This window comes from Gastrolobium bilobum, unplaced genomic scaffold (assembly GCF_033153095.1).
Source record: "Gastrolobium bilobum isolate Gb01-03AN ecotype WA unplaced genomic scaffold, APGP_CSIRO_Gbil_v1 utg4375, whole genome shotgun sequence".
Taxonomy (NCBI): Eukaryota; Viridiplantae; Streptophyta; class Magnoliopsida; order Fabales; family Fabaceae; genus Gastrolobium; species Gastrolobium bilobum.
Genome location: NW_026897406.1, coordinates 87,041 through 107,994, shown reverse-complemented (window position 1 = coordinate 107,994; position 20,954 = coordinate 87,041). Strand labels below are relative to the sequence as shown.

General features: G+C 32.3%; 2 protein-coding genes across 4 annotated transcripts; both read left to right on the top strand.

Moving 5' to 3' along the window:
- The first annotated feature begins 1,191 nt into the window (after positions 1–1,191).
- On the top strand, positions 1,192–4,093 carry LOC133306694 (uncharacterized). 3 transcript variants are annotated; one of them, XM_061507051.1, is made up of 4 exons: positions 1,192–1,261; positions 1,552–1,992; positions 2,192–2,482; positions 3,545–4,093. In XM_061507051.1, the coding sequence occupies exons 2-4, from the start codon at positions 1,606–1,608 to the stop codon at positions 3,752–3,754; spliced, it is 888 nt and encodes a 295-aa protein (XP_061363035.1). In that variant the 5' UTR covers positions 1,192–1,261; positions 1,552–1,605; the 3' UTR covers positions 3,755–4,093. The 3 variants fall into 3 exon arrangements, with proteins under 3 accessions (XP_061363035.1, XP_061363036.1, XP_061363037.1); XM_061507052.1 differs by having other exon boundaries at positions 1,211–1,261; positions 1,583–1,992; XM_061507053.1 differs by lacking the exon at positions 1,192–1,261 and adding an exon at positions 1,455–1,473 and having other exon boundaries at positions 1,583–1,992.
- Positions 4,094–19,265: 15,172 nt separating this feature from the next.
- LOC133306709 (uncharacterized) lies at positions 19,266–20,712 on the top strand. Its single transcript, XM_061507073.1, has 2 exons — positions 19,266–19,742; positions 19,904–20,712. The coding sequence occupies exons 1-2, from the start codon at positions 19,301–19,303 to the stop codon at positions 20,290–20,292; spliced, it is 831 nt and encodes a 276-aa protein (XP_061363057.1). The 5' UTR covers positions 19,266–19,300; the 3' UTR covers positions 20,293–20,712.
- Positions 20,713–20,954: the final 242 nt, after the last annotated feature.

The following is a 20,954-nucleotide window of genomic DNA, read 5'->3' as shown; positions in this document are numbered from 1 at the left end:
TTTGGTAAACTAGGTCTCACATCTTTATGTGAGAATCAAATGACACAAATTGTGTCATTTAAAAGGATAAATATTTTTTCCTTCATTTATATATAAAATTTTCAAACAAACAAATATTTTTTAAAATTCATTGAAGTAAGGTTAGTTGGTTTATTACTCGTAAAATTTTTGGGTGTCCTATCATATTAACTGTCCTTTTTTTTATGGTGTGCTATCATTTTGTTGATAATGCAAAAATAAATTTTCCACTCAATTAAAAATGAACTAGATGGCTAACTTATCAAAAAAATATGGTCGTCAAATGTTGTTCCAAAACAATGTTAACTTAAGCATGTAGGAATAACAAATTTCTTAAAAAAATATATTCAAAGTGGTTAAATTGTATGAAAATATATCAAATTTATTGTGCAATGTAAAAAGGGGGTGCTTTTTATTTTATTTTATTGACATCACGGTTTTGTTTCCAGCACAATAATAATATGAGTAAATATTATTTTGGTCCTTAACTAAAAATATGATTTTCACTTTAGTCCTTTACAAAAAAAAAATAAGTCTCGAGTTCTTAAGAATTTCAAAATGAACCTATTTAGTTGAAATTGTAGTCCCTCGTAAATTCAAAAAAGACTCACATTAGTCCCTCAAAAGTCAAAAGGACTAAAATAGATTCACTTTGAATTTCACTGGGACTAGATGAATTTTGTTGTTGTTGTAAGGGACTAAAGTGGGGATCGTATTTTTTGTTAGGGACCCAAATAGGTATTTATTCTAATAATATTTACACATCTTTATACAAAGATAGGATATTTTGACACCGATATCTTAAAATCATAATCGTTGATTTCCGTCAATCAACGGTTATTATGATTTCAGTTAATAAATTTGATATTAATTTCCAATAAATGATAACCGTTAACAATTAAGATTTGAACAATTAAGATTTGATGTCAAATTTCAAAGTTTGACATTAACGTGAATCTTTCCCTATTATATATTAAGAAAATATTATATTTATAAATTTTTTTGTTTGTAAATCACATTCTTGAATAAAATCATATCGGTTAGAGATAATCTAATTTGTAAATTTATAAAAAAGAATTTATCAACATTTATGTATGTATTATCTTACCATGGTGGCAAGATCTTGTTGATACCACGTGTGACTCGATTATTAACTTAGACAATAATGTTAACCTTGTACTTCTTCCGGTGCCATTGAGAAAGAAGCAGGTGAGTCAAACTCAGCTTGGTCGCCACCATTAAGGTTAGATTGCTGCTTTCACTTTTCATGTCCCTCCTTTCCCTTGCCTTGTTTTGTCGAAAATCAAGTTCTCTAGCTTTGTGTAGATTATCAATTTGTTATCCTTATTTCTGTGAATTTCGAGAGGAACTAGGTTGTTATCAACAATCATGGTTTGGTTGCGAAATTAGATGTAATGAATTGAACTGTAGAGTTGGTCTTTTAGTGTCCCCTTTGTGAGGGTTTTCTTTTATCATTCACTAATTTCCTTTTTTTCATTTTTAATTTGATCCCTCTCTGAATTTGTTTTGCAGGTTCTAAGATTCACTTTTTTTTTTATCTCAGGCAGCGTCTAGTGAGTAACAGTGATGGATCTAAGTTCACTCAATGCTGCACAGATTACTACGATGGGTTCTGCATTTTGTGTTATGCTTTCCATGCATTTCACGGTGCAGTTACTATCTCAGCATCTCTTCTATTGGAAGAATCCAAAAGAGCAAAAGGCTATTATCATTATCATCCTTATGGCTCCCATCTATGCACTTGTCTCCTTTGTGGGTCTGTTGGATATTCGAGGAAGCAAGGAGTTTTTCACTTTTTTGGAGTCCGTTAAAGAATGTTATGAAGCTCTTGTCATTGCCAAGTTTTTGGCTTTGATGTATAGTTACTTGAACATATCAATTAGTAGAAACATTGTGCCGGATGAAATTAAAGGCAGGGAGATACATCACTCTTTTCCAATGACACTTTTTCAGGTATGGCCTGCTTTTGCACACTTGCAATTGTGTTAAAATTTTGGGTTGAATGAATGTTCATACAACTTTGGCGTGATGGATGTGTTAGTTTGTTCTACTTACAAGTAACTTTTAGTTTGATTGGCACTCACTTTATATATGTATATATGATGTTAGTGATGTCATGATAATTACAGTAGTGTAAATTGATTTTCTGCAGCCTCATTCTGTTCGGTTGAACCACCATACTCTGAAGCTTCTAAAGTATTGGACATGGCAGTTTGTTGTCATCCGCCCAGTGTGTTCCATTTTGATGATTACGTTACAGCTACTTGGGCTGTATCCAACTTGGTTGAGCTGGACTTTCACAGTCATTCTCAACGTTTCTGTGTCATTGGCCTTGTATTCTCTGGTGATCTTTTACCATGTGTTTGCAAAAGAACTGGCACCACACAAACCTCTGGCGAAATTCTTGTGCATCAAAGGGATTGTTTTCTTCTGCTTTTGGCAGGTAAGCTTATTATCCTTTGTATTATCATCTGGTAAGCTGAGTTGCATGACCAACTATAGAAGACTAAAGCAGAAAAGAAACAAAGACCACTCCCTGTTAGTGGGAAGATAGGAAATAAAATTTGAACAACTAAACTTGCTGAACTTACAAAATTTGGCCAATATGGTGCTTTCTGTACATAAAGAAATTTTTTGACTTTAGATATAGAATCAATACAAATAATTAGACCATCTAGTGCTTCTCAACTTCCTTTTCTTTGTTTATTTTAATTATTTTCTTAACTTCTATTTATTATTTTGAGTTGAAACACTATAAGAATAAAATTTATCATTCTGCCACCTATTTGTATTGTATCCAACAGTAGCTGGTCGCAGTAAAAGTGTATTGCTACCCCAGGCAAACTTTACCAGCAGCGTCAAGGGGGTTTGAATCTTGGAGTCACCACTCTAGAGAAGGTTTTACCTGACCACCACCCTTGGCCCCAAGGGATCAATCTCACAGGCACAGCTATACCTGTGGAGATATCTGAAAGACCAAAAAGCTCCTAATGTATTGTAGTTTGGGTTTTCTTTACGATAAATGTTTGGCTAGTGAAGAAGCGAAGTCATTCACAGATAAAGTCATTCTGCATGGTCTTAAGATCTTTGAAGACTGATAATGACACGGGATCTAATTAGTAAATCGTATGACTTAATCTTCATTACCTGCTGAGGTTGTATCTGTCACTTATGTTAAGTCAAAACTCAAAACTGTAACAGTTGTCTGAATTATTTGGGATTTTCTTTAGAAATTAAATGTCTTTAACTTTTACCTCAAATTTTAAACCCTAAGTAGCTTTTAATTTTGATATTTGGTATCCTACCAGTTACATTCTATTCAGAATTTTCTGATGGCAGGGTCTTTCCATTTTCAGATATGCCAGTTACATATTGATATATGGGTTTATAACTTTGTGCTTCAATTCTTTTCCTTGTACTATACTTTTAGATTATCCTTCTTGTACAGCATCGTCATCTAGGGTCTTTTCCTTGATAATAATGACCTTTCTTTGGTCATATGCAGGGAATGTTGCTGGACATTTTAGCGGCAGCTGGCGTCATTCAATCTCGTCATTTGCGGTTAGATGTGGAGCACATTGAAGAAGCGATGCAGAATATTTTGGTATGTCTAGAGATGGTTATCTTTTCTGTTCTTCAACAGTATGCTTATCATGTTGCACCATATAGTGGAGAAGTTGAGAAAATGCTTAAACAAAACAAGAAAAATGAATGATATGATATGACCAATGAAAAAGTCAAGTTATAGAGAACTATTTAAGAGTTCTTATTGTGGCATTAGAAACATGAAAACATTGATGCCAAGTGGATGTGTTATTTTGACGAAGAATACCATTTGTATTTTAGAAGGCCACGCCTATCCGCCACCACTCTAAATTTTCCTTCTTCTTGACTGCTGTAATTTCCCAGCCCTTCTAAAGGAACTTAGCTTTTATATAATTACTTGCTATCTACTATCTAGCTTATTGTGATTTGCTTAGGATTATAATTGTTTGTATTACTCTGTGTCAGATACGTTTATGGTTTGAATCGAGGATATAATTTGATCAATACTTTACTCAAGCTCGAGTTCTTTCTTCCCTTCCAACATTGATTTGGGATTACTGTGTTTCGTGCCTGTTAAGTTGAGATATTGGTCTAGACTAGAGTCACGTTGCATTATCAATTCAAAGCTGGAGAAAGACAAAGAATGTCTAACCCCGCCAATCAATGTTGTTAAAACGTAGAGTTTATGTAAAAACGGTAGGGGTGAGCAAAAACGTAAAATCGCAAAACGTAAACGAAACGTAAGAGTTTACTAACGTATTAAAAATAAAATATATATCCAACATATATAAAATCAAAACCCACAAACATGTTTATTTTATAAGAATGTCACTTTTAATCTTTGTTTTAATTTATATAGAATAATTTTAATGTATTAATTATATAAGTTATTAAATTTAAGCTAATTAATGCCTAAAAATATATATAATTTTTTTATTATTACGCGTTATATATATATATATATATATATATATATATATATATATATATATATATGGGTTTTATAAGAGCTATGTTGTAGATAAAGTGATTGTGTTATGTTATAGAGATTCGTTTTGCGTGTCAAAGTTTTTTTTTTTTTTTTTGCTGCAGGCCCCACAAAATGTTTTGTGTGTAGAAAATTTTTTGTGGTCATGTTAAATGATAGATGATAAACCCTATATATATATATATATATATATATATATATATATATATATATATATATATTTGAACTATGCAAAAAAAAAATTCATATTACGTTTTGACACTACGTTTGAACTGTTTCTACGTTTCGACACTACGTTTGAAATGTTTCGACTCAAAATCTGTTTCAACTACCGTTTTGACTTGATTTTGATCATAAAAATGTAGACACGATTTATTTTTACGTTTCGACACTACGTTTTTATAACACTGCCGCAAATAGAATTAAAAAAAAAAAAGGAAAAAAAGTGAGCTTTATATATTCTTGTCTATCTAAGTACCAATTTAGTGTGATAGAATAAGTTACTATAATACATTATAATTTTACAAGTTGTTTGGTGTGACCGTGTGAGCAATAGCATAAATTAGCAAGACAACTTCATCTTCATTCGTCTATTTCCACACTTAGCAATAGCGCTAGGTAACGATGGTGATAACAAAAACGACGTGGCTTCGTTTCAGCCACTTACAGAAGAAACAACCACCACCAAGAGGCACCAATTCACCACCTCCTCACAAACACACCAACTAACCCTAGCACCACCTTCACTTTCTTCCTCATCCATGCCGCCGCTTCCCACACTTTCATTCGAGCTTATCGTGGAAATTCTTTGGAGGCTCCTAGTGAAGTTCCTCTTGCAGTTCCGGTGCGTATGCAAATCTTGGAATTCCCTAATTTCCTTTGATCCCCAATTCGCGAAGAAGCACATTAGCGGTTCATCGAAGCGCTTCTTCTAGTTGAGCTTCACGAACCCTTCACGCGAGTTCATTCTCAGGGCATGTCTTACCCCTTCCATATTAAACAACTTGACTACCCAGCTCGAGTACCCTTTGAAAAAGCGAAACAATTTTGATAGTTTTGATTTGATCGTTGGTTCTTGTGACGGATTGGGATTTCAAAAAGATTTTGGATAAAAAAATTCATTGGTATTCAATTAGGATTTTAATGGATTGAATGAAAATAACGTGAAAGAAAGAAATGTCTTCCAGAGAAACACAGCCTAGAAGTAAGTTTACTCATTTTATTTTAATTCGTATACTGTTTAAATTTGGTGTTAACATTCACATAAATTAGCAGGACAACTTCATCTTCATTCGTCTATTTTAACACTCAGAAATAGAGCTAGGTAACGATGGTGATAACAAAAATGACGTGGCTTCATTTCAGCCACTTACAGAAGAAACAACCACCACCAAGAGGCACCAATTCACCACCTCCTCACAAACACACCAACTAACCATAGCACCACTTCACTTTCTTCCTCATCCATGCCGCCGCTTCCCACACTTTCGTTCGAGCTTATCGTGGAAATCCTTTGGAGGCTCCCAGTGAAGTTCCTCTTGCAGTTCCGGTGCGTATACAAATCTTGGAATTCCCTAATTTCCTCTGATCCCCAATTCGCGAAGAAGCACATTAGCGGTTCATCAAAGCGGTTCTTCTAGTTGAGCTTCACGAACCCTTCACGCAAGTTCATTCTCTGGGCATGTCCTCTCCCATCCTTATTCAACATCTTGACTACCCAGCTCGAGTACCCTTTGAAAAAGCGAAAAAGTTTTGATTGTTTTGATTTGATCGTTGGTTCTTGTGACGGATTGGGATTTCAAAATGGTTTGGATAAAAAAAATCTATTAGTATTCAATTAGAATTTTAATGGATTGAATGAAAATCACGTGAAAGAAATGTCTTCCAGAGAAACACAGCCTAGAAGTAAGATTACCCATTTTATTTTAATTTGTAAACTGTTTAAATTTCGTGTTAACATTCACATAAATTAGCAAGACAACTTCACCTTCATTCGTCTATTTCCACACTCAGAAATAGCGCTAGGTAACGACGGTGATAACAAAAATGACGTGGCTTCATTTCAGCCACTTACAGAAGAAACAACCACCACCAAGAGGCACCAATTCACCACCTCCTCACAAATACACCAACTAACCATAGCACCACTTCACTTTCTTCCTCATCCATGCCGCCGCTTCCCACACTTTCGTTCGAGCTTATCGTGGAAATCCTTTGGAGGCTCCCAGTGAAGTTCCTCTTGCAGTTCCGGTGCGTATACAAATCTTGGAATTCCCTAATTTCCTCTGATCCCCAATTCGCGAAGAAGCACATTAGCGGTTCATCAAAGCGGTTCTTCTAGTTGAGCTTCACGAACCCTTCACGCAAGTTCATTCTCTGGGCATGTCCTCTCCCATCCTTATTCAACATCTTGACTACCCAGCTCGAGTACCCTTTGAAAAAGCGAAAAAGTTTTGATTGTTTTGATTTGATCGTTGGTTCTTGTGACGGATTGGGATTTCAAAATGGTTTGGATAAAAAAAATCTATTAGTATTCAATTAGAATTTTAATGGATTGAATGAAAATCACGTGAAAGAAATGTCTTCCAGAGAAACACAGCCTAGAAGTAAGTTTACTCATTTTATTTTAATTTGTAAACTGTTTAAATTTCGTGTTAACATTCACATAAATTAGCAAGACAACTTCACCTTCATTCGTCTATTTCCACACTCAGAAATAGCGCTAGGTAACGACGGTGATAACAAAAATGACGTGGCTTCATTTCAGCCACTTACAGAAGAAACAACCACCACCAAGAGGCACCAATTCACCACCTCCTCACAAATACACCAACTAACCATAGCACCACTTCACTTTCTTCCTCATCCATGCCGCCGCTTCCCACACTTTCGTTCGAGCTTATCGTGGAAATCCTTTGGAGGCTCCCAGTGAAGTTCCTCTTGCAGTTCCGGTGCGTATACAAATCTTGGAATTCCCTAATTTCCTCTGATCCCCAATTCGCGAAGAAGCACATTAGCGGTTCATCAAAGCGGTTCTTCTAGTTGAGCTTCACGAACCCTTCACGCAAGTTCATTCTCTGGGCATGTCCTCTCCCATCCTTATTCAACATCTTGACTACCCAGCTCGAGTACCCTTTGAAAAAGCGAAAAAGTTTTGATTGTTTTGATTTGATCGTTGGTTCTTGTGACGGATTGGGATTTCAAAATGGTTTGGATAAAAAAAATCTATTAGTATTCAATTAGAATTTTAATGGATTGAATGAAAATCACGTGAAAGAAATGTCTTCCAGAGAAACACAGCCTAGAAGTAAGTTTACTCATTTTATTTTAATTTGTAAACTGTTTAAATTTCGTGTTAACATTCACATAAATTAGCAAGACAATTTCACCTTCATTCGTCTATTTCCACACTCAGAAATAGCGCTAGGTAACGACGGTGATAACAAAAATGACGTGGCTTCATTTCAGCCACTTACAGAAGAAACAACCACCACCAAGAGGCACCAATTCACCACCTCCTCACAAATACACCAACTAACCATAGCACCACTTCACTTTCTTCCTCATCCATGCCGCCGCTTCCCACACTTTCGTTCGAGCTTATCGTGGAAATCCTTTGGAGGCTCCCAGTGAAGTTCCTCTTGCAGTTCCGGTGCGTATACAAATCTTGGAATTCCCTAATTTCCTCTGATCCCCAATTCGCGAAGAAGCACATTAGCGGTTCATCAAAGCGGTTCTTCTAGTTGAGCTTCACGAACCCTTCACGCAAGTTCATTCTCTGGGCATGTACTCTCCCTTCCTTATTCAACATCTTGACTACCCAGCTCAAGTACCCTTTGAAAAAGCGAAAAAGTTTTGATTGTTTTGATTTGATCGTTGGTTCTTGTGACCGATTGGGATTTCAAAATGGTTTGGATAAAAAAAAATCTATTAGTATTCAATTAGAATTTTAATGGATTGAATGAAAATCACGTGAAAGAAATGTCTTCCAGAGAAACACAGCCTAGAAGTAAGTTTACTCATTTTATTTTAGTTTGTATACTGTTTAAATTTCGTGTTAACATTCAAATAAATTAGCAGGACAACTTCATCTTCATTCGTCTATTTCCACACTCAAAAATAGCGCTAGGTAACGACGGTGATACCAAAAATGACGTAGCTTCGTTTCAGCCACTTACAGAAGAAACAACCACCACCAAGAGGCACCAATTCACCACCTCCTCACAAACATACCAACTAACCCTAGCACCACCTTCACTTTCTTCCTCATCCATGCCGCTGCTTCCCACACTTTCGTTCGAGCTTATCGTGGAAATCCTTTGGAGGCTCCCAGTGAAGTTCCTCTTGCATTTCCGGTGTGTATGCAAATCTTGGAATTCCCTAATTTCCTCTGATCCCCAATTCGCGAAGAAGCACATTAGCGGTTCATCGAAGCGCTTCTTCTAGTTGAGCTTCACGAACCCTTCACGCGAGTTCATTCTCATGGCATGTCCTCTCCCCTCCTTATTCAACATCTTGACTACCCAGCTCGAGTACCCTTTGAAAAAGCGAAACAATTTTGACTGTTTTGATTTGATCGTTGGTTCTTGTGACGGATTGGGATTTCAAAAGAGTTTGGATAAAAAATCCATTGCTATTCAATTAGGATTTTAATAGATTGAATAAAAATCACGTGAAAGAAATGTCTTCTAGTGAAACACTGCCAATCTTCATCTTTATACTCCTTTTCTGGAAAAATGGGTATAAAGAGGTATTAAAGAAATGTCTTTCAAGGCTGTGTAAACTGAGGACTTAATTGGTGGGGTGGTGGCTATATACGTCTCACAGAGGTATCACGTGAGAGAGACAAATAAAAATAGAGAAAAAGTACATGTACATTGATCATGTTTTGTTGGCCTTTTTCTATGGTCCCAAGTTAATTCAGGTGTGTTTTTTATGACACACATATATTCCGTTTGGCCATTTAAGTGTGTCTTTTACATGTTGGAATCTTCATAACATAATGTGACCATAAATTATGGTTATTATTATTTTTTTGGTCTTTTTTTTTATGTTACAGGAATTCCTGCAACTATTTTTTAATTATGTACTCCCGAAAGTACATAGTTATAATATTATAGTTATTTTTTTTAACTATGTACTCTCGGGAGTACATAGTTAAAAAACTGTTGCTGGTTTTCTTTTAATTATGTACTTCTGGGAGTACGTAGTTAAAAAACGATTGCAGAAATTTCTGCAACATGAGAAACATATTTTCCTAATTTTTTTATAAGGAAGGTTATACTTACAATTTTTTTTTTACAACCTCTTACAACCATAGCTTAATACCGTTGATTTCCGTCAATTAACGGTTATCATTTTCGCAGATTAAACTCATTAATTAATTATTAATTCACAATAAATGATAATGGTTGATTGACGAAAATTAACGGTGTTAACATATGGTTGTAAGAGATTTTAAAAAAAAGGTTCTAAGTATAACCTTACTTTTTTTTTATTTATAAAATGCAACAATTAGATATAACATGGATATTTTTTTTAGTTAATCGGAATATGATTTAAGTTGTTCCTAACTTATAACATAATAGTCTAATAAGTGCTTCATAAGATAAATTTACCACCGGACAATATAAGTTTAATTACAAATGAATTTGGTAAAATAATCCGGATTAAAGATAGTTTACTTATTCACACCCTTGGTAGAAGCTAAAAAGCTGTAAGTAAAAGAAAAATCTATATTATTCGTAAAGAATTAAGAAAGTGAAATTAAGCTTTCATGTGCATTTTGGCGTGATTTGTAAGGCCTTTGGTAGTTGGTCTCTTTGACTGTAACTCCAAGAGCACAATTAAGGCTGTTAGAACAGAGGGCATATTTATGGTCTTTCAGCCTGAAATTTAATAATTTATTATTTATTTATTTATTTTTAAAGCAAACATGATATGTGCCATTTTGTCATAGAAATATTACTTTTCTACTAAATTTGAGATACACGGGGATTAGTTTATTCTCCTCTCATTTAACCCAAATTTCCGGATTTATTTGTTTGTTTATTTATTTAACACATGATAACCATTTTGATAAGATGCAAAAGAGCTTAATTGTCTTCGATCAAACGAAAATTTGAGATTCATTATTGCCAGAAACTCCAACACCAAACTGTTCTAAATTGCAATTCTTTTGAATGATTCAAACTAAATCATATCATTCACAGTACATAAAATAATTTTTTTTTTAATAAAAATGGATAAATTAGTTTTGAGGACAAAATGTGAAAAATAATGTTGATTTTGGATAGAAATATGTATATAAAGCAAAAAAACATTTATTGTCTCCCTTGCCAGAAATTTTTAGAGAAAATATCAATTTAGTTCAGCGTTGCAATCACAACAAATATATCAGTCGTATAAGTAATAAAGTAATGACTATAGTATTGTTCTCACGAGAATTAGTGTTTCAAGCATTACTTCACTATTTGTACTTAAGTTGGACAAATTAAATTTGATTTGAGAAGAATAATTTTTTTATTTATTTAAATAGAAAGCCAATTTTAAAGAAAACAATTAAAAGAACAAATGTCAAACAACAATTAAATGCAAGAAAGTAATTATAATAATTAAATATGAATTAGTTGCGAAGCAATGAACCGATTGAAATATTTCCAAAAAATATATGAATTTAAAATCAAGAATGAAAAACGTAGTTAATGTTTACTTCACCTCCGATTCTCATTAAGTGATTTAATATAATTCAATAACTCTCTAGTTCTATTGTTTCAAACAAATCACCATCTAAGAATTAATTAATTAAATTCCAATTTCTTAGTTCTTTAAGTTGAATTACAATTTATATTCCACCTTTCTTCATTCGTTTGTTACATGGGACAGTATAATGAGGTAATAGCTTGAAAACAAATACAAAAATGCAAACAGAATCGAAGTCCAGGTATTATCCATTGCAGTGGTGGACCCGGGCAAATGGCTGAAAGTGCGGTCATAAAAATTTTCATTTCAGTTTTTTTTCTTTCTTGATTATAGGTCTTTATTTGTCTCTTGGGTCAATATATATATTAGAAGTAAATATCATTTTAAGTTCCTAACAAAAAACATGGTTCCCATTTAAGTTTCTTACCAAAAAAAAATTAATCTCGAGGTCTCTAAAAAATTTAAAGTAGATCAATTTAGTTAAAATCGTGGTCCCTCATAAATTCAAAAAAGATCTACATTAGTCCCTAAAAAATGGGTCCACTTTGAATTCCATAGGAAGCATGTGACTAATTTTTTTTTATAATGGACTAAAGTGGGGACCGAATTTTTTGTTAGGAACCAAAAATGATATTTATTCTTATATTAGTTAGCAACGTACGGAGATGATTAAAATAACGTAGCAACGCAAATTGATCACAGAGAAAACTTATTCTTCCTCCCCCATCACGTACCCATTCTCATGTTCTCTTCATTCTTTGTTTCCTTTTTCATTTTTATAAAAAGAGAGGATTGATTGCAGGTCTGACATTTTCAAATAAGTTAATATCTAGAGAGACGAGGCCTTCACTATAATTTTGTTTGCCTTCTTATGTACAAGTAGTGTTGACTTTTTTATTCATTACTATAAAATAGAATGATGATGTATGGATATACTGAAATATATTCTCATATTTGTTTTGGAGGATTGGTAAGATTTAGAGGAGGAAATAATTTTTTTTTTTTGTATATAAGAGGAGGAAATAATTGGTTAAACTATTGCCTTGTTATGGAAGCAACTAGATCATGAGCGGGTTCAAGCATTGATTTAAATTTTCTTTACAAAAGTTTTTTTTCGGAGACAACCACCACTAAATGTGCGGACATAAGTAAATTTTTCTAGATCCGTCACTGATCCGGTGGTTATTTGATGCAGTTCTCAGTGAAAAGAAAATTACACAAGCTGATGCTGGGACTGAAGAGTAAGCATTTCAGTATCATTAACGCTTTTTAAAGTGTTAAATAAGGTAACCCAAACATGGAAATGTAAAACTTTTTTTGAAATATCAAACTTCTAAAATAGTTAAATCATCTATTCCTTTTCGCTGGAGAAAGAGAAAGAATGTGTAAGCCAATAGAAAAAAAAAAAAAAAAAAGTGAGCTTTATATATGGGAATTGTTTATCTCATTTAACATAAGATAAACTTATTTTCCTACACTCACATACACAGAAGAGATGAGAGAGAATAGAGGAGAGAAAAAAAATATAAATGGATCTTACCACTTAATATGTGAGTGTAGATAATGAGTTTATCTTATCTTAAATGAGAAAATGATTTTCCTTTATATATTCTTATCTAGCTAAGTACCAATTTAGTGTGATAGAATAAGTTACTATAATACATTATAATTTTACAAGTTGTTTGGCGTGAGCAGTAGTATAAGTTTATAAGAGCTTAATTAGATTTCGAGTGTGAAACTTGATGGGGTTTTAATGTATTATGTGGAAAAAAAATCATTATAACTTAAACACCTCAATTTCCCCAACGCCTTCGAACACTTCCCATTTTCCCCAACACCTTCACGATCCATGACGGAATAACTCTTGGTTCAGTCTCGAGCTAGTGCAACTTGATGAGAGAATTTTCTTCCTTGCATTTCCTCTTCTGGCAATCAATTTTCTGTCATTGGAATCGTTCAATTGAGGGGTTTCTATTTTTTATTATAACCTTGAAAAACAGGGAATTTTGGTTCAATTTGATTGTGTTTTGATTTTTTTTAATACTGTTTTGCAAAGTAATGTTTTCAAAACTATTTTTTACAAAAAGAAAGAAGATTCAAGTTTATTACAAAGCTGTCATTAATAAAATGGTTTGCCTGCAAAATTACCACCACGAAAATGAGAAAACATAAAACAGACTTGGAGAATATCTCCATGGTGTTCTTTTCTTATTTTGTTTTTAAATAAAGATTTTTAGATCATATTTTTAAAATTTCATACAAAAACAAACATTGCAAAAATATAATTTTTGGAATAACAAAGAAACAAAGCCTTATTATCAAGTTGTGGATAATATCTTTGATACTACAGATGCATCGAAAATTCGGTGCATCTTCTAATCATATTGTGACACGTGTCTTTTGATGCATCTTTTAATCATATTGTGACACGTGTCTTACTTTATATCAAATCATTCTCTCTCCTAATTTTAAAATAAATAATTTATTACTGATTTGATAAAAATAAAACATATGTCACAATATGAATGAAAAATGCACTGAGTTTACGGTACATCCATAATACCAAAAAAAAATTCCAAGTTGTGATATGGCTTAAGGACAATCATTAACATCTTAGTATCAAGTTGAAATTGGTTTAATTATTTCAAATACATGATGTTTGCATGCAGAACTTCTCCTTGTTCTTTTCACTTTATACTCAATTAAAACCCAGTTCATAAATTTAGAAATATTCATTGATTCCATATTTATATTCCATCTACATTCATAGATAGAATATAACATCTGTGCTATAGATTTCTAACACATGTGCTTCTCCTGAACAATGGGCGGTGCATAGAAACGGCTTACTCACTACAAACTACAGAGTAGAGTACAGTACCCACCCATATTCTACATCTTGACTTCAAACGTTTACTAACTGTTTCCCTTATCCTTTTACTCGTTCTTGACCTCTTCTCTAACCAACTTATCTTCAATTACCAAATCATCAAACGGTCTATGCTTATTTAATTATTTCTGTGCTTTGTTTAGCACTAAAATTAGAAGCAGTCAAATCAAACAGTACATTTTGAAGGGATAACTTTGAATGAAGTGTATGGGAGTTCTTACTCGAATGACTATGATGTAGTTTGTGATCTTAACGTTACCAATTGCCATTAATCTACTAGCCAGCTAACCCAGTTGATTAAATAATACTGGGCCTACACATTATCCATATTATCATACGTTTCCCACCTGAATACTATTGATAACTTGAATGCTTGACTTGTGTTTTTCTTATCTTTATCCTTTTTGTGTGGTCGTCGAATGATAATATTACTTATTTATGAAGTTCTACGCTTTTAACACTTTTTGGTTGGATAGAATTGAGGCTCTAATTAAACAAAAAGAGTGGAGGAGAAATATCTAGGCATTTGCAGGATACACAGTTTAAAAGTGCATATGTGATAGTTGTTTGCCGACACATACAACCATGGACACTTTTCGTTTTGGTCATCCTGACGCATATTACCTTTAAATACTTTAAATGAATTATTTATATTTTTTTATGGAAACCTTGTACCTCATTGCAAATGATAATATACAAATAAGAACAAACGTGGAAATAAGCAAAGCATCCTGCTTTGAACTGGCATAGCTAAACTCCTTAATTAATATCAAGATGTATATGTTCAATAAAATACTCTGAAAATTTTCATATGCTTAAATATCTCTTAACTAAAATATAATTTCATATAAAAAAAAACATAAAAAATAAAAAAATAAAAATATAAGTAAACTATTATATTCTTGTACAATTCAAGGAGAATTATATGGTGCGGTACTGTAGTTCCCGTATTTAATGAAAAGAAAAACTGAATTAATTTCCTGCAACTTTCATTTACTAAATTTAATGAAAATATATATATTATCCATTTCTAATCTTGTCAAAAACAACCTGAAATAAGAACATTTATTTTGTTGTGATTTTCCATCCTAATATAGTAAATATCATTTCTGTATAGGTGATTCTTTAAAATTTTGTATATATAAAACCAAAATATGAATATCACATATTTTTTTAGTATCAAATAAAAGTCGATTATCATACCAAATATGAAAATGATATCTCATTTCTTTAAATTTGGGATTATCAAATTAAATATATTCTTGATAGTTTCCTTACCTTCATCACACTTCGGTTTTTTTCTCGACAGCAAGACAATTTCGTCCTTCAATTCAGACCAACAAGATGAGTCCATTTTATCTATCAATTTAAGAAAGCTCTAACGGTTATAGCTTTTTTGTTTTTTTATAGAACCGACCATTTTATCTCTTACCAAGAGAGACCACCTGGTACTGTGGAAATATGTTCCCTTTCAAGTGGGTAATTGTCTATATCCATTTGGACCAAACGACCAACAGATTAAGTTGGGATCTAGATCTGTTTGTGGTGTGTATATTCCATCCAGAAACTCCTAGAGTTACGGTTTGTAACTTCCAAATTAAGAAATTGGTTTTTGTATGGGTGTCATTATCAGCCAGTTAAAGTGTTTTTGTCTCGGACATTTGATAGAATTAACCTTTAAACTACATAATTTTTTTTCCCCCCTCTTTGGAGGGAATTTTTTAGCTCATTAGACTAGTCCTTTCTTCCTCTTGTTTATTCTCTTCTTCTTATTTTTATTTTTTTTCAATGAATGTTAAAGATGGCCCACATGTTACCTAGATCCACCAAAAGAATATGCTATCGAATGCAATATATGTATCCACACTTGTTCCCTAACCAGAAGTCAATATTGCTGACTTCAGTTTGCATGAATTATCATGACCGTCCACGTCTAATTAATTTCGTTAGAAAATCTTAAAAGTTTAAGCCAGATCGAGAAAGAAAGTGTGTACCCAAAAAATTATATAGTGAGTTAATTGCATGATATAGACGCAGTTGATTTCTTCCTAACTTCATCTATTATGAATTTTTTAATATCATCATAACTAATGCACTTTATTATCTGATGATGATATTTCCGTAACAAGCGGAATGTAATTTCTTAATTATAAAAAATAAATACACACATAAGAATTAACAAAGCGGACGACCACTTGTAGCGGTCACCCACTTTGTTACTCCTTTGTTATGAAATCTTTTTGTGTGTGTATATATTATATGTATTTATATTATAAAAAAAAAAATATTATAACGTTAATATTTAATTCTAGGGATAAGTTATTTTATCTACTATTTTTTTTGCTTATCACCCTTCAACACCGTTAGATCAGAATTTTAATTAACATTTATCTTTCTCTCTCTTCTTGAGATTCTGATCTAAGGTGTTAGAGGGAGGTAGGCACAAAAAATAGTAGGTAGAATAATTTATCCCTTAATTCTAATGTCTAATCATTCATCATGTAAATCTTTTAAAACCTATTATCCCAAAAAAAAACTCATTAAAAATAAGTTACCATTTGAAGAGACCTCTCATGAGTCATGACTGACAGTAAGAAATACGAAATCAAGATTTTTAGAGACAATGTTGATAAAAACAAACTAATAATAAATGGACTCGGAGGTAGTGATATCCCTATTGCCACAAGCTAGCACTTAATTTTAAAATACAAAATTTATAAATACATGCAAACAAACACACAAGTTTAATTAAATTTTGTGTAAAATTCTATTTTAATACATAAAAGATATACTCACTATCAATTTGGTCTCATTTTGATATTTTTAAACAAGATTATGGTTTGCAATGATGGACAGAAAATAATTAAATCAATAAAAAAATTTAAACCTATAAAAAAAGTGTAATACTCTTACAGCCTTTAAGTTATTGAGGTGAATAATTTAAAAAATAAAATAAAAAGAGAAAAATTTATATTTTTAAAATTAATATATATATATATATATATATATATATATATATATATATATATATATAACATGTCCTATTTATATGAGTGGAATCATTAAAAATGTAAATAATATCTTATTCTAAGATTTTTTAAGTATCTTTTCAATTTATGTCAAAAAGATAACTTCATTTTGTAAGAAAAATTCATTATATTATATATTTTGACAAAATATATAAGTATTTAATAGTAAATAATAAATAACTTTTTGATTTTAAAAATACTTGACGGTGTTAAGTTGTAGTTAATCAAAAATAAAAAATAGGTACGTTTTAACAAATTTAAGATAATGAATAATAATTTTTCAAAGAAAGTATATAATAAAGGTATAGTAAGTATAAAGTATAGGTAATAAAAAAGGCAAATGCATGTAATAAATAAAGAATTAAATTAAATTAAATAAAGAAATCCAAATAATAAAAAACGTACAAATATTTCGCACACATTTCTATTTTTTGGTAAGCAACTCGGACATATTGTTAGTAAGTTGTCACCTGTAAGCCACATGCGCAGGGGAATCCAGAACCACACACAAACTAAAAGGACTTTCTATTATGGGTTTAAATTATCTTACGTTGAAGAAGAGAACTCTCTTATGCTAGTGAAACATTAAAAGTCGTGTCATTATTTATTTATTTATTTGATTTTTTTAAAAATAATGGAACCCACATAATTTGTTTCTATAACATGTGATAAGTCATCTTATGCTACATGAGATTAACAAATTCCTTCTATTATTTACAAAAAAAAAGGACCTTTTATTTTTTTATTTTTTTTTATTTTTGATAAATACTTTACTAAAAAGAAAAAAGGCTTTTTAATCACACCGTTGGATTCTGTACAATAGCAACAATTCTACAAAACCCACATAACCAATATAAAACGTTCCTCTTGTATAATATAAAGAAATATGTATTTTTTTATTTAAAAAAAAAAGAATTTTGATTCACATCAATAGTAGGATATAATTATCATAATTCATAGTCACTCTTCTCATAATCATAAACCATCCTTTACTTGTCAGAATTTATCATCTTGCGCTGCATTTTTTTTTTTTAGTTGATCTTGCACTGCGTTGTTGGTCGTATAAAATCCTATTATTAAGGGTATGACATTAATCATTCTGATCTCCCTATTTTTGGAGACAAAAAAAGTTTGATAATATAATTTATTTGTATTACTAATGAGAAAAATATATATTTAATAAATAGTATATATTTAATACTGATAGCACATTCTATAATATATGCATTTAATAAATAGTAGGTTAGTGGAAAAAGTATTTCTTAAATTTATAGTGTTTGCTCTTAAATTTATCATGGAAAAATAACCAAATACTATGTATATATAATATATATTTTTCTAAAAGAAAAAAAAATTAAAAACGTTATCGTGCAGGCCTTAAATTTTAGGTAAGTAACCAGACTGATATGATTAGTGTTTTTATCTTTCAAACAAAACACAAACATTTTATAAGAAAAATGTTTGTACTTTAAATGATACAATTTGTATCATTTCACTTTTATAAAAATGTGGGACCTATAAATATATATATTTTTTGTCCACTCTTTATTTTATCTATCTTTTTTTCTCATTACATAATATTATATTCTTTAAAATCACATATTTTTTTCCAAATTTTAATTAAAAAAAGTGACAACCGAAGAAAAACAATTCACCCTTTTACAATTTTTCTTTTTTACTACCGATCAATTGCCATGATTAAGATTAAGATAGATCGATACGTTGGAGTGTCTCACTGGTGAGTGCCTCCACATCAATAACTTGAATGATTACACAGAATAAAATGGTCTTGTTTGTCCACGTTTAATGGAAAATCTCAAAATCCATCCATTAAAAACTTTATCGATATTTACGGAAAAAAAGATTCCACCATGATCCCCGTACTTATACTCCGCATCCCCAAATGTTTAATATTAAATAATAATATTTTATTACTTTCTAAACACCTCACAGACCAAAATCGGAACCGTATATCCAATCCAACGGCTCAGATTCCATAATGATCCGCGTACCTATAACCCCACTCTATAAATTCCATTTTGATTTTCAACTTCCTCAGTCTCACTATAACTCACTCCATAAAGCTCAACCACTTTTCCGGCAAACATGCTTTCTCCGAAAGTTCTCCTTATCTCCGCCGTCCTTCTTTTCATGGCGTTGGGAATTAAGGTCTCTATTCCATTCGCTACCACCCAACTCTCTCTCCTCTGGAGCTTCTTCCTCACGTGTTTGAAGCCTCTTTACCTCTACATCATTATCAACACCATCATCATCTCCATCGTCGCCTCCTCCATGTACCACCGACCGGAGACAACTCCCCCGCCCCTCCCTGCTTATAAGATGACATCTCCACCGTCGACGCGGGTTCGGAAGGTGAAGCCCGTGCTGGTCGAAGAACAAGAGGAGGAGGAGAAAGCAATCGATCCAGGAATGCCGCTTATGAGGATGGACTCGACGGAGTTTCCACCGGAATATCCATCGCCGACGGAGAAACCTCTCATTTCTGCTAAGTTCGGTCACCGGAAAACCCTCAAATCGAATACTGAAGGTATCAATCAAATTCTCTCTCTCTCTCTTTTTTCATCTTAATTATTATTAATAATAATTAAAAAAATTAAAAAAGAAGAAGTGAAGAGTAGTTTAGTGTGAAGCACTGTCGTTGTCGTTTTGGAAATTTGCATGTAGTTTATGACGTTTAATTGTATGTAGGTGGAAGGGCGTTGAGGGTGGCAAGGCCGAAACGGCACGAGACGTTTGAGAACACGTGGAAGACTATAACGGAAGGTCGACCAATGCCGTTAAGGAGACACATGAAAAAGTGTAACACGTGGCAAAACCGCGGCAGCACGGGCCCACTGGAGTCAACTCCTGTGACTGTGGAGAAATCTGAGACGTTCAATGATCGGACCAATCAGGCTGAAGTGTCTGTGTCTGTGCCTGTGTCTGGTGGGAAGCTGCTGAGGAAAGAGCCGTCGCTTAGTCAAGACGAGTTGAATCGGCGCGTGGAAGCGTTCATAAAAAAGTTCAACCACGATATGAGGTTGGAAAGACAAAAATCCTTAAATCGGCTCATGCAGATGAATGAGATGACCGACTGAGGTACATAGGGTATATAGTTTTGGAAACCTATTTTCTAGGAATATATATATATATATATTTGCCAGAAAGAAAATAAATGCAGATATTTCAAAAAGTGTAGAGTAGCGTATATAGTCTTTGCCGTATAAGTTTATGGTTGAGTTAAGAGTCATAGTCATGATCACTTTTTTATTTTTTTTATTTTTTTCTATGGTCCACATATGAAAAATGTGGTTCAAGTTCATCATATATATATAAGGAAAGAAATACACACACAAAATCTTATATATGGGGAGGGAACTTAAGGATATTATTGTTCTCTGATTAATAGCAAGAATGGACGTATGTGATGTAGAATTTGACATTTTATTAGTTTTCTTTCTTATGATTTGTTCAGTTTTTTAAGCATGTCTCTTGTTATGTACATGATTTCACTGGCCACCCGCTGACTAATGATAAGTAATCAGCCTTAAAAGTGCTTCTAACTTCATTTCATAATTTTAAAATAAAGCAACCCATAACGTATTGGAAAATGATTGATATGCTAAAATAAAAATAAAAATTACAGATTTATTAATAGACTGCTGATTAACTTATTGTTGAACTAATTTAATCACTTACGGTTAATAATGTCTTTAAAGTTTAAACTATCATGTTATGATTAATTGACTATTCTCTACCA

Excerpts from the sequence above, each read along its gene's own strand:
- LOC133306709 (XM_061507073.1), top strand. The coding sequence starts at position 19,301 with ATGCTTTCTCCGAAAGTTCTCCTTATCTCCGCCGTCCTTCTTTTCATG. Across the intron at positions 19,743-19,903 it reads CCTCAAATCGAATACTGAAG|GTGGAAGGGCGTTGAGGGTG; the intron begins GTATCAATCAAA and ends AATTGTATGTAG.
- LOC133306694 (XM_061507051.1), top strand. The coding sequence starts at position 1,606 with ATGGATCTAAGTTCACTCAATGCTGCACAGATTACTACGATGGGTTCT. Across the intron at positions 1,993-2,191 it reads TTCCAATGACACTTTTTCAG|CCTCATTCTGTTCGGTTGAA; the intron begins GTATGGCCTGCT and ends GATTTTCTGCAG. Across the intron at positions 2,483-3,544 it reads TTTTCTTCTGCTTTTGGCAG|GGAATGTTGCTGGACATTTT; the intron begins GTAAGCTTATTA and ends GGTCATATGCAG.